General features: G+C 43.8%; 1 protein-coding gene across 5 annotated transcripts in view; it reads right to left on the bottom strand.

The window, feature by feature from the left end:
- LOC105488203 (family with sequence similarity 171 member A1) overlaps positions 1 to 16,001 on the bottom strand; it is a 181,668-nt gene that overhangs the window by 57,177 nt on the left and 108,490 nt on the right. For all 5 annotated transcript variants that reach the window (XM_071070441.1, XM_071070442.1, XM_071070440.1 and 2 more), the window contains exon 5: positions 13,177 to 13,353. In XM_071070441.1, the coding sequence (XP_070926542.1) occupies positions 13,177 to 13,353 (177 nt within the window). The remainder of the gene's footprint in view (positions 1 to 13,176; positions 13,354 to 16,001) is intronic.

Here is a 16,001-nt window from a genome sequence, read left to right as displayed (position 1 = left end):
TTGCTCAAGACCACACACCGAGTCACCGGAGGAGGAGCCAGCATTCAAGACTGAGCCGTCTCGGTGGCTGGGCTGCACGCGGCCTCTATTCTGTTCACGAATGCTATGAGCTGTGTCTCATTCAGTGCAATATTCACATCTATCAAAAATATTCTACCTTTTAATTACCCACTCAAGTGGAGGCAACTGGAACCAGGTGAGACTTAAAAGTACTGCATTCTGAAATAAAGTGGCTTTACTTTCCTAGTTCTTTTTCATCCAGGTTAATATTAGAATGAGTGTGTTAGATGCTGTCCTTAAAATCCAGGCCAGGCTGGGTGTGGTGGCTCACTACCTGTAATCCCAGCACTTTGGGAGGCTGAGGCAGGAGGATCACTTGAGGCCAGAAGTTCGAGACCACGCTGGCCAACATGGTGATACCCCCATCTCCACTAAAAATACAAAAATATGCTGGGTGTGGTGGCACATTCCTGTAGTCCCAGCTACTCGGGAGGCTGAGGCAGGAGAACTCCTTGAACCTGGGAGGTGGAGTGAGACTCTGACTTGAAAAAAAAAATCCAGGTCAAATAGCAGCAAACTAAGAGGGCCTTGAGGCTCCTGGGTGACAGGGAAAGTCCACAGGAAGACACGAATTTGACACGGATAATCCACAAAGTGAATACTCCGTAAGTGGTGACTAAGAATGAAGTATAAAATAAAACCTCTACAACTCCAAGAGCACAAAAGAGGCTATACTAAGCATGGGAAACTGTAGTTCTACATAAAATGATACATTAAGAGACCTAAGTCCCTAAGAATAGGGTTTTTAAACGGAAGTGCCCCCTGAACCCCATTATACTAGAACTAATGTGATGCTATTATTTTCTGAAAGTTCTCATTTTTGGGGGAGACAAACACAAAAGACTTAATGATTCCTAGGAATGGATTGATCATACAAGATTATTTTTTGAGTTGCTAGGCAACGCTGAAAAACAAATGTCGATGTTCTGAGATCACGGCTTGGTTCTTCTCCCAGGGGCAGGACCAGCGCTACCCGGCCTTCCTGCTCTCTGTCGGAGAACAGGAGCCGTACGGAGACACTGCGATGCTGAGTCCACAGTGGCAACAGATACCAACTGGCATCTCCAAGGACCAACCACCACTGACGGCCTGGCTGCCAAGATCTTTGGCGAAACAAAGTTTTCACTGAACTGCCATCGCACCCAAACCAGTCCCAGGCTCTCCGTGTTCTTTGCTATCTGTGATCACTTCTATTGCTTTTTTTTGCAGGTACACGCCCCCTTTTCCCCCTACCGGTCTCATTAAAGCCCCATTCACCCCTAAGGGATTTTGACATCTGGGAAAGTACAGACACTTTTCCTGAGAATTATTTCTTTATTTCTAAGCAATAGTCTTAACTCTGAATATTTCCACTGTAAAGAGGCCTATTTCCAATAACAGCTTTCTTAGGGATATGTTGATATTACCTTAGGTAAGTTGAATTCCTCCTTTGCTGAATGCCCTGAACTACTGCATCTGTTCTTTTTCAAAAAAATAAAAGATGATGCCTAAGGTTCTAAAATCACATCACACATCTACTCACAGACTTGGTAGAGAAATGAACTCCCTTCTTTTTTTTTTTTTTTTTTTTTTTTTTTTTTTTTTTTGAGACGGAGTCTTGCTCTGTAGCCTGGGCTGGAGTGCAGTGGCCGGATCTCAGCTCACTGCCAGCTCCGCCTCCCGGGTTTAGGCCATTCTCCTGCCTCAGCCTCCGGAGTAGCTGGGACTACAGGCGCCCGCCACTTCGCCCGGCTAGTTTTTTGTATTTTTAGTAGAGACGGGGTTTCACCGTGTTAGCCAGGATGGTCTCGATCTCCTGACCTCGTGATCCGCCCGTCTCGGCCTCCCAAAGTGCTGGGATTACAGGCTTGAGCCACCGCGCCCGGCCGAACTCCCTTCTTTCATTCTAACGTTTGGGAGCACAGTGCAGTAATGTTTATTCCTATAATCCAATCACTCACCTCAGTATTCCAATCTGGGTTACTTCACCTAGACATGTGGCTTGTGATATATAGAGACAAAGATAAGCTAATATAATAATGATTTCATTGAAGACTATTTTTCAAAGAGCAGATTTAGGTTCGCGGCAAAACTGAACAGACGGTGCAGATATCCCACATAACAGCCCAGACTCAATATCCCCTACCAGAGAGGTGCCTTCGGTACAATTGATGAGCCTGCATTCACATGGCATTATCACCCAAAGCCCATCATTTACATGTTCAATAATACTTTCATTTTCTTCACGTTGCAAACATAATCTTGTGCTGTAAGAACTCCCACTCTTTGCTGCCCTTCCCCCCCAACTCAATTAAAAACCCAATGAAATGGAAAAACAATCTTAGATCTGTATTTTAAATCACGCTCCACCTTCAAAGGTAAGTTGTCCGTGACTTAGGTAAAAGGACTAGTTAAACGAGCTCATCATAGCCGTAACATTCACTGTCTGAAGTGGAGACAAATCTACTACAGGCCAATTACGAGTGGGTATTCCTGAGAGCCTGACACGAATGCGTCGTACATGGTAAGAGGCTGGCTCAGTAACCACCATTTCTATGGCAACCCACACACACTCTCATGCTGTGTTTTGGAGAGGCAGTTAAAACTGGATTCTACGATGTAGCTTCCCTCTTAGAATATGCTTTTATTTCTATCATCTCGTTAGAATGCGAGTATCCAAATCCTATAATCCAGGTTGCCATTAAACAGCAGAAACTTATCAAATACAGGATCCATAAATCTTTATTTATTTATTTTGCCACTTGATGTCCATCGCTTTAAATTCAAACCACTGACCTGGTTTGCTTGTGACCATTCCCCAGGGCAACAAGTCAGATGTCAGTCTGACAACCTGTACATCAGACAGCCATCTGCTGCCCCAGTTACAGGATAAAGAAAGGGTAAATGTCTGTAAAATAGAGCTAACATGATCATCTCTTACTGTCCAGAAAGGCTCAGCTAAGAGGTATTTTTACCCTGACTAACAAAACTTCCTTTGCCAGACACGGGAAGGAAAACTGCTTCTTTCTTTTTTTTTTTTTTTTTGAGACAGAGTCTCGCTCTGTGGCCCAGGCTGGAGTGCAGTGGCACAATCTCGGCTCACTGCAAGCTCCGCTCCGCCTTCCGGGTTCACGCCATTCTCCTGCCTCAGCTTCCCAAGTAGCTGGGACTACAGGCGCCTGCCACCACGCCCGGCTAATTTTTTGTAATTTTAGTAGAGACGGGGTTTCACCATGTTAGCCAGGATGGTCTCGAACTCCTGACCTCGCGATCCACCCGCCTCGGCCTCCCAAAGTGCTGGGATTACAGACGTGAGCCACCGTGCCCGGCTGGAAAACTGCTTCTTTCAAAGGTCAAATTGGTCACTGCACAATACATATTCACTTTATTTATTTATTTATTTATTTATTTATTTATTTATTTATTTCGAGACAGAGTCTCACTCTGTCACCCAGGCTGGAGTGCAATGGTGCAATCCTGGCTCACTGCAACCTCCACCTGCCAGGTTCAAGGGATTCTCAGCCTCAGGAGAAGCTGGGATTACAGGCACCCACCACCACACCCGGCTCCAGCTAATTTTTGTATTTTTAGTAGAGATGGGGTTTCACTGTGTTGGCCAGGCTGGTCTCAAACTCTTGACCTCAAGTGATCTGCCCACCTTGGCCTCTCAAAGTGCTGGGATTACAGGTGTGAGCCACTGTGCCTGGCTACAAATTCATTTTAATTCCTTCTCCTCACATACATCTTGACACCCGGGACACAGAGAGCACAATTAGATCATTACATATTCTGCTGATTCTTTCAGGAAAAGAGATCCACTAAATAGACTGCTTCTTTGCTCTACAAATCACAGTATTTTAACAAAATAGCTTTAACAAAACATGCCAATGTGACAAAAGTCTCGATTCCAGTATGGGTGGAATATCCTTTATCCAAGATGCTTGGGACCAGAAGTGTTTTGGATTTTGGAATATCTTCATGATACTTACCCACTGAACATACTTAATCTGAAAATCCAAAATCCAAAATCCAAAATGCTCCAGTGAGCATTTCCTTTGGGCATGAACTTTGAGTATCATGATGGTCCTTAAAAAGTTTTGGATTTTGGGACATTTCAAACCTTGGATTTTCAGATTTGAGATGCTCAACTTATATACGCAAGCCGTGCTTCTTAAAAAAATTTATTTTAGGCTGGGCGTGGTAGCTCACGCCTGTAATCCCAGCACTTTGGGAGGCCGAGGCAGGCAGATCACTTGAGGCCAGGAGTTGGAGACCAGCCTAGTCAACATGGTGAAACCCCATCTCTACTAAAAATACAAAAATTAGCCTGGTGTGGTGGCACACACCTGTAGTCCCAGCTAGTTGGGAGGCTGAGGCAAGAGAATCACTTGAACCCAGGAGGCGGAGATTGCAGTGATCTGAGATCATGCTATTGTACTCCAGCCTGGGTGACAGAGCGAGACTCCATCACACACACACACACATACACAAAATCATTTTTATTGAGGGTCCATATAGCAATTAGACAACTCATGCTGTTGTAACATACTAAACACATTCAATGTTATTTGTATTCTAAGATGGTGTTAATCTAGTTGATCACCTTCTAATGAATATATAGGTTGAAATATGAAGATGCCAGTTTCAAGAATGGGAAATTATTTGCCTGTTCCAAAAGAAAAAAATTAAAAGACAACTGTGATAAATGGCAGCATCAAAAATTGATCCCACTCTCACGGGGTTTGAAAGGGAGCATCTCTAGGTCTCTCTCCTAAGAGTAAACTTTCAATTTCCTGGCAGTCAAGGATTAAAGAGTGTGAGTTAGAGTTAAAACACAGATATACTGATTTAGTGTTAAAACGTGATTTTGAGGCAGGGTGGTGGCTCACAGTCATTGTAATCCCAGTGACTTGGGAGGCTGAGTTGGGAGGATCACTTGAGGGCAGGAGTCTGAGAACAGTTTGGGCAACACTGCAAGACCCTGTCTCCACAAAAAAAGAAATTTACAAATTAGCTAGGCATGGTGGTGCACACCTGTCATCCCAGCTACTCAGGAAGCTGAGGTAGGAGGATTTCCTGAACCCAGGAGTTCCAGCTCCGATTGTACCATTGCACTGCAGCCTGGGTGACAGAGCAGGACCCCTTCTTTAAACAAATACAAACAAACAAAAGCTACCACGTGATTGTACCATTTGAACAGAAGTCCCATCGAACCATAAAATAATTTCATCTTTCTTTACAGAGTTTGAGGTCTGGCCCTACAATGAAGGTGCTGTCACTCTGAGCATCAATTGTCAACCCTGGCAAAATACAGGGGGGCTGTCACCTAACAGGAAATATGGAAGTTATGGCTGTCAACCCTGGCAAAATACAGGGGGGCAGTCACCTAACAGGAAATATGGAAGTTATGGCTGTCTGGGCACCCCAGTTTGCTCCTGTAGAGTGTGGAATACACTGGCGCTGTAATATTAGAATGGAAAGAACGTTCTTTTGGAAGGCATTTAGACAAGAGGTCACAATTTTTTGTTTTTTTTTTCCTGGAAGAGGCCAGATAGTAAATATTTTTGGTTTGTGGGGATATAAGTTTCTGTTGCAATGATTCAACCCTGCGTTGTAGTGCAAAAGCACGCACAGACAATATGCCAGCAGACGGGCCTGGCAGGGTTCCAGTGAAACTTTATTTAGGGATGCTTACATATGAATTTCATATAATTTTCATGTGGCATGAGATATTCCTCTTCTTTTGATTCTTTATTTCCCCCATATTTATTGACGTACAGTTGAAAAGCAAAAATTTTATATACTTAAGCTGTCTAACCTGATGTTTTGATACATACATCAAGCTAATTAACATATCCATCACTTTACAATTACCATTGTTTTTTCATCATCTTTCTCTCGGTGGTGAGAACGCTTTGAATCTACCCTCTTAGTAAATTTTAAGTATACGATACAGTCCTATTAACAACAGTTAGCAGGCTTTGCCTTAAGTCTCTGGAGCTTAATCATCCTGCAGAACTAAAACTTTGCACCCCTTGATCAACATTCCCCCATTTGATTCTTTTCTTCAATCATTTAAAAATGTAAAAATGATTCTTCGCTTTCAGGCCACAGTTGGCCAAACCCAATTTAGATGAAAAATTATTAATAGATTCACAAGTTGCTATCTGTGCTATTTCTGGCTGTTAAACAATTTGGAATTGGCAATTATTTTGATTTACCTCAACAATAGATAATTTAAAGTATTAAACAATTTGAGGTGATTGATTACCGTAATCATAAACAGCAACTAATTATTAAATTGTTTTATGTGCTTAAGATGTGTTGGCACATTCCCCATTTTTTTCCTGATCTAATACCGTCTTTAGAATTTTTTATTTAACTAAAATATTTTAATTTCTACTTAATAGTATAATTAAATGTAATAGCAACAAAAGTCTTAGGAAATACGCAGGTTTCTCTTGAGTTTAATAAGTGAAAAAACATATGGTTTCTTTGAAATGTCCATCTTATCTTAAAGTTTTCAGAAAACATATTTTAATTCATTTGGTTATTTTTGAATGACTATCCACAAATGTTGGCTTTTTTCTGCATACATGCAATCTGTTACAACCAAGAATTTGGCAGTTACGTTTTTCACAGTAAATGCTAAGTTAAAAAGACCATTTAGGCCGGGCACGTTGGCTCACGCCTACAATTCCAGCCCTTTGGGAGGCTGAAATGGATCACTTGAGGCCAGGAATTTGAGACCAGCCTGGGCAACATGGTGAGAACTTGTCTTTACAGAAAATAAACAATAAAAAAATTAGCCAGGTGTGGTGGTGTGTGCCTGTAGTCCCAGGTACTCAGGGGGCTGGGGTGGGAGGATTGCTTTAGGCTGAGAGGTCGAGGCTGCAGTGATCTGTGACTGCACCACTGCACTCCAGTATGGCTGACAGTGTAAGACTCCGTTTCAAAAAAAAAAAAAAAAAAAAAGGTGGAACTAGGTCGACTACACAATGAAGATTTCCCAATGTACCATCATGGGTAGTTTTTCTAGAGAGGAAACAGAGAATGGGCTAACTTATACTTCAGAGGCTTCCTAACAATGCACACACCTCTGTCTTCACCAATTTCTGTATTGTATTCATTTCCTATTGCTGCTATAAAAAATTACCACAAGTATAGTGTCTTAAAACAGCACAGATTGACTTTCTTATATTCCTGGAGGTCAGAGGTCCAAAACCAGTTTCTCTGGTCTCAAGTCAAGGAGTCCGCAGAGCCGGTTCCTCCTGGAGGCTCAGAAGGGAGAATCTCTTCCTTGCTGATTTTGGCTTCCAGTGGCTGCCTGTATTCCTTGGCTTGGATCCCCTTCCCGCATTTCCAAAGTTCATGGCTCCAGCCTGTGCTTCCATCATCACTCTGCTGTCTCCTCCTCTGATTCTGGCTCCTCTTGCATCCTACTCATAAGAGCCCTTGTGATGGCCGTGGGCCCAACCAGAAAATCAATGAGAATCCCCCCATCTCCAGATTCTTCGTCACTTCCACCAAGTCCCTTGACCACATAAGGTAATATCCACAGGGCCCAGAGATGAGGATGTAGAGATCTTTCCATCTGCCATGGACATCAAAAACTTCTTTACGTAAGTTTGTTGTTTGTGAACTGTATATAAAGTCCACCGAGGAAAGCAAGGATGCTGCTTTTATACACCTGTGCCATATCGTTACAGTGCACACGACCCACACAGGAATCCCTAGGGACAGCTTCCTTATATTAGGAGCCCCAGCCTCCACATTCAAATACACTCACTAAAAAAGAGAAGGCAAAAACGAGGAGAAAATAAACAGCAGGGATGGAGGCTCCAAGATTAAAAAAAAAAATCCAATAGAACTATCCTCCCTCTAAACAAGAGCTTAAAGCATCATCCTTCTATAACGTGTACATATACTTATATACATAAAGGTAACTTCTATGTATACAGTCAACTTAAGTACAGATGCTATATCAAAGTATCTTAAATTGCCTTTTAAAGATACCTAAATTGGTTAGACATGGTAGCTCATGCCTGTCATCCCAGGACTGAGGGAAGCAGAGGCGGGTGGATCACTTGAGCCCAGGAGTTCAAGACCAGCCTAGGCAACATAGTGAAACCCCATCTCTATTAAAAAAATACAAAAATTAGCCTGGGGTGGTGGTGGGAGCCTGTAATCCCAACTACTTGGGAGGCTGAAGCACTAGAATCGCTTGAACCTGGAAGATGGAGGTTGTAGTGAGCTGAGATCTTGCCACCACATGCCAGCTTGGATGACAGAGTGAGACTCCATCTCAAAAAACCCCCCAAAATTAGCTGGGCATGGTGACCACCCTTGTAGTCCCAGCTATTCAGGGGACTGAGGTGGGAGTATTGCTTCAGCTCTTGAGATCGAGACTGTAGTGAGCTATGACCACACCATTGCACTCTAGCCTGGGTGACAGAGGGAGACCTTGTCTCTGAAAAACAAAAGAAAGCAAAAAAGCCCTAAAATTATTCTCATGTGATTCAACCATTCGACAGACATTTTAGTTGGGTACCTAGCATTATGCCCGAAACTGTTCTTGATCACAAACATTCAAAGATAAATAGACTTGGTGAGGGCACAAGGAGTAACTGGTACCCGTGTAGACTTGGCGAGGGCGCAGGGAGTAACTGGTACTGGCACAGACTCGGTGAAGGTGCAGGGAGTGACCAGTACCCACACAGACTCAGGGAGGGCACAGGGAGTAACAGGTACCTGCACAGACTCAGGGAGGGCACAGGGAGTAACTGGCACCCACATACCATGCCGTTCCAGCTGCTAGGACCACTGCAGCGTGCACAACGTGCTCAGGATGAGGCCGGGGAGGGGACCGGAAAGGATCAGCTGTGCTCGTGAAAGTGACAAACTGTCATTTACTTTTGTGATGACTAATTTTGTCTTGCAACCTGGCTAGGCCACAGTCCCCAGAAATGTGGCCAAATATGTCTGGATGTTACTAGGGAGATACTTGGTTTAGAAGAGATAAACTTTTCAACCAGTTGACTTTGCTTTTTTTTTTTCTTTACTTTTTTTTTTTTTTTTGAGATGGTGTCTCACTCTGTTGTCCAAGCTGGAGTGCGGGGACGCGATCTCGGCCCACTGCAACCTCCGTATCCCGGCTTTAAGTGATTCTTCTGCCTCAGCCTCTGGAGTAGCTGGGATTATAGGCATGCACCACCACACCCAGTTAATTTTTTGTATTTTTAGTAGAGATGGGGGTTTCACCATATTGGCTAGGCTGGTCTCAAACTCTAGACCTCATGTGATCTGCCAGCCTTGGCCTCCCAAAGTGCTGGTATTACAGGCATGAGCCACAGTGCCCGGCCTCATCAGTTGAGATGAGGCCTCCTGGAAGCCCAGTGTACCTGCCAGCCTACCTTGCAATTTTGGACTTGCCAGCCTTCCCAATTGTGTGAGCCAATTCCTTAAAATCAATCTCTCTCTCCAAATACATATATATATATATATCTCCTATTGGCTCTGTTTCTTTAGAGAATCCTAATACACTCATTGTAACAACAGTGGGTACTATCATAATTGCCATTTCACAGTGGAAGAAACTAGACCAGAAAGGTTAAGGAACTTGGCCAGGGCCACAGAGCCAGTGGGTGGCAGAGCTGGCATTCCACACCACTGTGTCCCCCAGATTCCCTGCTCTCACCCACACTCTCCACTGCTTCTCAGTGCATTGACCTGGGTGTGCTTGAGCGCCCCCTGGGAGGGCTAATGGGGACAGGCAGAATACACAAGGGGGTGTATATTCATCTCTCTTACAAATGCAAATAGAGGTAAGTAATTTGCCCAACGTGGGACTCACAGTTTTATAAGCAGCAGAACCCAGGTTTTCAGGAAACAAAACACAAGCTCTTTCCATTCTCTTGTCCACTTTCTCTGTGTTTTTCTTTATCCATTTTCTTCCTCCCTTTAGATTTCTGACATTCTTCAGAGACTCTTAGTCACACATTCCTCAGCCTACTCCCTCCTGGAGGCCCAGTGTACCTCAGGTCCCCACCATGACCTTGATGCCCCCCAAATTATCAGGCTCGCAGAGAACACACACCATCAATAAAGGGCCCATCTCATTTGGTGCAGGATGAACAGACAGCATCACAATCCACTTAACAATGTCAAGCTTACTACGGCTGGTAAAATCAATGCATTCCACACAAATAATTACAGAGTCTCTATTAATTATTTGGAAAGTAAAAATAAGACCGAACAAAAATCCCCTCCAAAAGCCCAAAAGACGTTTCTTTTCAAATATAATTCCTAGAACTCTGTTTTAACTGATTCAAGGAATTAGGTATCTTTGAAAATACACAGACATCAAAAATCTCCCAATTATCTTCATGCATGGTCTAACAGTTTTCAATTCTGAACTGGGTTATTTGAAAACTGATATTTTCTTTTTTTGAGACAGAGTCTTGCTCTGTCACCCAGGCTGGAGTGCAGTGATGCGATCTCGGCTCACTGCAACCTCTGCCTCCCAGGTTCAAGGGATCCTCTACCTCAGCCTCCCAAGTAGCTGGGATTATGGGCACGCACCACCACACCTGGCTAATTTTTTTGTATTTTTAGTAGAGATGGGGTCTCACCATGTTGGCCAGGCTGGTCTCAAACTCCTGACCTCAAGTGATCTGCCTGCCTCGCCTCCCAAAGTGCTGGGATTACACGTGTGAGCCACCATGCCCGGCAGAAAATTGGTATTTTCAAGCTTGACTTTCAGGGCACTAGGAAGCAAAGGGGGATAACAGCCCCCATGCTGCCAAGACCCTCAGCCCAAGCGCATGCTCCTGGGCTGGTATCATGAGTGGAAACCAATACAACTGTCTGGAGGGAAATCTGGAAATACGTTTTAAGTTTTAGAATTTTGTACATTTTGTAACTCAGCAATTCTTCTAAAAAGTCATCCTAAGGAAATAATCAAAGCTGTGCATGAAGATTTAGCTACAAAGATATTTTCTACAACACTGGTTAGAATAACAACTTTTTTTTCTTTTTTTCTTTTAGATGGAGTTTTGGTCTTGTTGCCCAGGCTGGAGTGCAATGGCACGATCTCGGCTCACCGCAACCTCCGCCTCCTGGGTTCAAGCGATTTTCCTGCCTCAGCCTCCCAAGTAGCTGAGACTACAGGCGTGAGCCACCACGCCCAGCTAATTTTTGTATTTTTAGTAGAGATGGGGTTTCATCATCTTGGCCAGGCTGGTCTCGAACTCCTGACCTCATGATCCACCCGCGTCTCCCTCCCGAAGTGCTGGGATTACAGGCGTGAGCCACCACGCCTGGCCAATAACATTTTTTGTAATTGCAGGGGACTGATGAACCAAAGTGAAGTATGATATATCCACAGGATGGAATACTATGGACTTATGAAAATTGATATGGCAGAATAATGATGCTATGGAAAGATGTTCATGCTATACAATTGTATTTTCATATATGTATTATTGAGTGAGTGAGTGAGTGAGTGAGTGAGTGAGTGAGTGAGTTGTCTTGCTCTGTTGCCAAGGAGGTGCAGCGGCCTGATCATAGCATCACAACTCACTGTGACTTTGAATTCCTGGGGTCAGGCAATCTTCCTGCCTCAGCCTCCCAAAGTGTTAGAATTTCAGGTGGGAGCCACTGCACCCAAACAGTACCCAGCACATGATCTCATTTCTGCTAAATATGCTTTGTAGAAGGCAACGTCTCAGACAGCCAGCACCAAGTGACCCCTACCTCCTGGTATTCACCCACCTGTATAGTCTACTCTCAGTGCTGGTCTATACCAGTGTGCGTCGGTGTGACCAACAGCCTACGGAAAGAAATGATGGTATGCTGCTTTTGAGATTAGGTTACAAAAGACTATGGCCTCATTCTGGGCACTTGGCCTTTTAAATTACTATATCTGTATGTATGTATGTATGTATGTATATATGTATGTATGTATGTATGTATGTATTTTTGAGACAGAGTCTTGCTCTGTAACCCAGGCTGGAGTGAAGTGGTGCGATCTTGGCTCACTGCAGCCTCCACCTCCTGGGTTCAATTGATTCTTCTGCCTCAGCCTCCTGAGAAGCTGGGATTACAGGTACCCGCTGCCACACCTGGCTCCGCAGCATTTTGTATTTTTAGTAGAGATGGGGTTTTGCCATGTTGGCCAGGCTGGTCTTAGACTCCTGGCCTCAAGTGATCGACCCGCCTCAGTCTCCCAAAGTGCTGGGATTGCAGGTGTGAGCCACCACACCCGGCCTACTATATCATTTTTATTTACTCTTGGATCATTTGCTCAGGGGAAAGCAAACTGCCGTGTAGTAAGCAGCTCTACAGAGGGGCTCGCGTGGTAAGGAGATAAGGCCTCTGGTCAACAGCCGGCAAGGAAGTGAGGCCTGCCTTCAGCCGTGTGAGTCACACTCACTAGTCCTAGCTGAACCTTGCTGGAGATGACCACAGCCTTGAGTCACAGCTTGATAGCTGCCTTGTAAGAGACTCTTAGCCCTACCACCCAGCTCAGCAGTACCTGGATTCCTGACCCCCAGAAACTCTGAGGTACTGGAGCTCACTGTTGTTTTAAGTGGCTAACTTTTAGGGTGGTGTGTGACACAGCAGTTGATAACTAATACCTACGTGCACTGTGAAAGCCCTAGAAGGACAGAATTCAAGGTATATTAGTGGTTTTCTCTAGGTGGTAAGACTTATGGGTACTTTTTATTTTCTTTGTTTTGTACAGTTTTGGCAAATGTTTGTCCTTTTTCAGAAACCAGGAAAAAAAAAAATACCACACATGACCAAGAGCAACCATATGACCTTCTGATGAATAAAAGGATGAAGATTAGGAGAGCCAGTTTTAGCTCTAATAACGTTTACAGATTCTTTACGAGTAAATTAGGTTAAATGTGCAAAACAAAAACAAATAAGAAAACAAACAAAAAATGAGTTCCCGAGAGAGGGCCTGAACCGCACGGGAAGGGTGCCGTCCCCACGAGAAACCACACAATGCAATGTGAGCAGCGGCATTCACTGACTTCAAGGAAAGGAGACTTCCATGAGCTTCTTAGAAGGAAAACCAAACAGTAACGAAGCCATCTGGTAGCCGATCGTCAGCACAGAACTCTTGCTTACCCAGCTTCTGGTCAAACCGCCACGCCGCGACATAGGCATTGTGCCTCAGGCTGCTCTGCGTGGCCAGGGGCACAGTGACATAGATGGGACCATCCACCAGCACCGGCGTTCCATTACTGCTCAGCAAGTGGACACTGACGGCTGTGACTGGGGTCAGGTCATGCCTGGTGCTGTTTCCTAGAAGGAAGAGGCATTTTCCATCATTTGCATGCAAAGTACCCACGTGGGCTGTGGAAACCTTTGCAAAAAAAATAAGTCGCAGCTACCATTTACCAAGTACAGCACCACCTATGTGCCAGGGACTGCATTAAGCACTTTACATACATAATCCTCACCACAACCCAGTTAGGCAGGTAAAATCATCACTTTACACATAAAGAAACAGGCTCAGACAGAGTAGTAATGGTAGGTGGCCTAAGGGCATACACTCAGTAGGGGCTGAGCTGGAATCTAGGCTCAGGTTTGTTTTTTTTGTTTTGTTTTTTGAGATGAAGTCTCGTTCTTTTGCCCAGGCTAGAGTGTAATGGCACAATCTCAACTCACTGTAACCTCCACCTCCTGTTCAAGCGATCCTCCTGCCTCAGCCTCCCAAGTAGCTGGGATTACAGGTGTCTGCCACCCTGACGGATAATTTTTGTATTTTTAGTAAAGATGGGGTTTTGCCATATTGACCAGGCTGGTCTTGAACTCCTGACCTCAGGTGATCCGCCCACCTTGGCAATCACAGGCCTGTGCTGGGATTACAGACTTGACCCACTGTGCCTGGCCAGGTTTGCTATTTTTCATTACTGTGTTTTGCTTTCAAAAATGATCTCAAAAGACAAGGTTTTTTCTATAACGTGAGACAAAGGTGTAAGTGGAAATCGCCGGAAGTAACTTTTACACAAAGTGAGCCCCAGGCACATGTTAATTACTTGGCAGATAACCTCAATAAAACCAAATGTTTTAGAGTAGAGGCTGCTTTTTATTAATATAGCAAATTTCTTCAAAGATTGCTTCAAAAATACTAACTTCTGCTAAAAAGTATGGTACTGAGGACTGGACTTGAAATATTTATGAGTTATTTTAGTTGCCATTGTTATTTTGGTCTGTTTAAAAGGACCTCAATACACCAATTACTCTCCATTAAAGGTCTTTGGTCCAGGCCAAAGCATTAATGACTGCCTACAGATAAATGAGAGAATGCTTATGAGACCGATATATTTATGCACTCAAGCAATCCATTTTACATTTTCCTCTAGTGAAATACAATATCCCACAAAATACGTTCTGTCATAATTTTACATCTTTCTTTGAGCAGAATAACAAAAACACAGTGATAAAAAACTTAAGCTGCATTAGAATACAATCTATAGGATAATTTTTATTTTTTATTCAGTTACTTATATACTTACCTATCTACCCACCTGAGCTAATGTAAACCTCCAATCTGGTCTACATTTAAATATTTAAAGCAAACCTAGTGAATTTAAGAGTCTCAGCAACAAATTACAGCTAAATCCTTCATACAGCAATTTCTACACAGCTAATGCCACTCTACCTTTTATCATTCATACCCATCTCTGTTTTTTAATGAAGGCAAAGGTGTGGGAATGGAGATTTCATGGAAAGATCCAAGTTGGAATCTGAGATCCAAGTTTTGAAATCTTTTAGTCTGGTTATGTCATTTTACGGTAAAAAAACAACCAACAAAACTCAGAATTTACCATGTTTGTGGTCTAAAGATTTTGTGTCTTGAAACATAAATGTGCCAGCGGCTCAAAGTTGATACAGAAGCAAGGCCAGGTCTACAATTTACCGCTCTAGGTTCTGTTAGACCCTCTCGAGAAGATGGAACTTACAACTACAGAAATGCTGGCCAGGCGCGGTGGCGCATGCCTGTAATCCTGGCACTTTGGCAGGCCGAGGCGGGTTGCTTGAGCCCAGGAGTTCAAGAACAGCTTGGGCAACATAGTGAAACCCCGTTTCTACAAAAAAATACAAAAAATTAGCTGGGCATGGTGGTGCATGCCTACAGTTCCAGCTACTGAGGAGGCTGAAGTGCGAGGATCACTTGAGCCTGGGAAGTGAAGGCTGCAGTGAGCTATGATCACACCACTGCAATCCAGCCTGGGTGACAGAGTGAGACCCTGTCTCAAAACAAAACCAAACCACACACACAAAAAGAGAAACTACAGAGACATTAAATAGCCTACTAGACAGTATAAACACCTGAGAGAAAATGTTTTCCATCAGGGAGTGTTGTTTTCTTTCATCAAACTCTAGGCAGCATGTCCCAGTAGGCAGGTAGCAGGTAGGTAGAGGAGAAAAGCCCTAGAAATGGTGTCACCCTTCTCCTCCCTCATCACCTTTCAACTGTCCCTTCCTGCACATTCCCAGTCCAGGAAGAAGGAGTCCCAGTACCAGATCTGACACTCACTGCCTATGTCACCTCCAAAAGTGACTTCGTTCCTCTGGGGTCTGTTTTTCTTACCTTCAGAACTAAGGAGGGTAGACTAGATGCCTTCCTGCATCTATGGAAGTAAGTATACTCAGCCTGAAACATTCAGAAGTAATAGAGCACTGCAGAAACGAGCAAATTAATGGACAGCAATGTGCATTAGGTTCATGGAATTTCATGTCCCTTTAATGTCCTCTAGCTGTCTTAAGACATTGTGGGGAATTAGATCTGCTTTCTTGAGGCATCTTTCCTTCCTCAGGGCTCCATTAAATGCCTGCTTCTCTGTGCCTTCTGAATGACTCTCCCTCTATGTACCCATGTTGTTTATTCTGCAACTTGTTTTTTTTTTTTTGAGACAGAGTCTCGCTCTGTCACCCAGGGTGGA

Source organism: Macaca nemestrina, chromosome 9 (genome assembly GCF_043159975.1).
Source record: "Macaca nemestrina isolate mMacNem1 chromosome 9, mMacNem.hap1, whole genome shotgun sequence".
NCBI classification, from domain to species: Eukaryota; Metazoa; Chordata; class Mammalia; order Primates; family Cercopithecidae; genus Macaca; species Macaca nemestrina.
The sequence above is the reverse complement of the archived record's forward strand: the minus strand, read 5'-3'. Positions and strand labels throughout refer to the sequence as shown.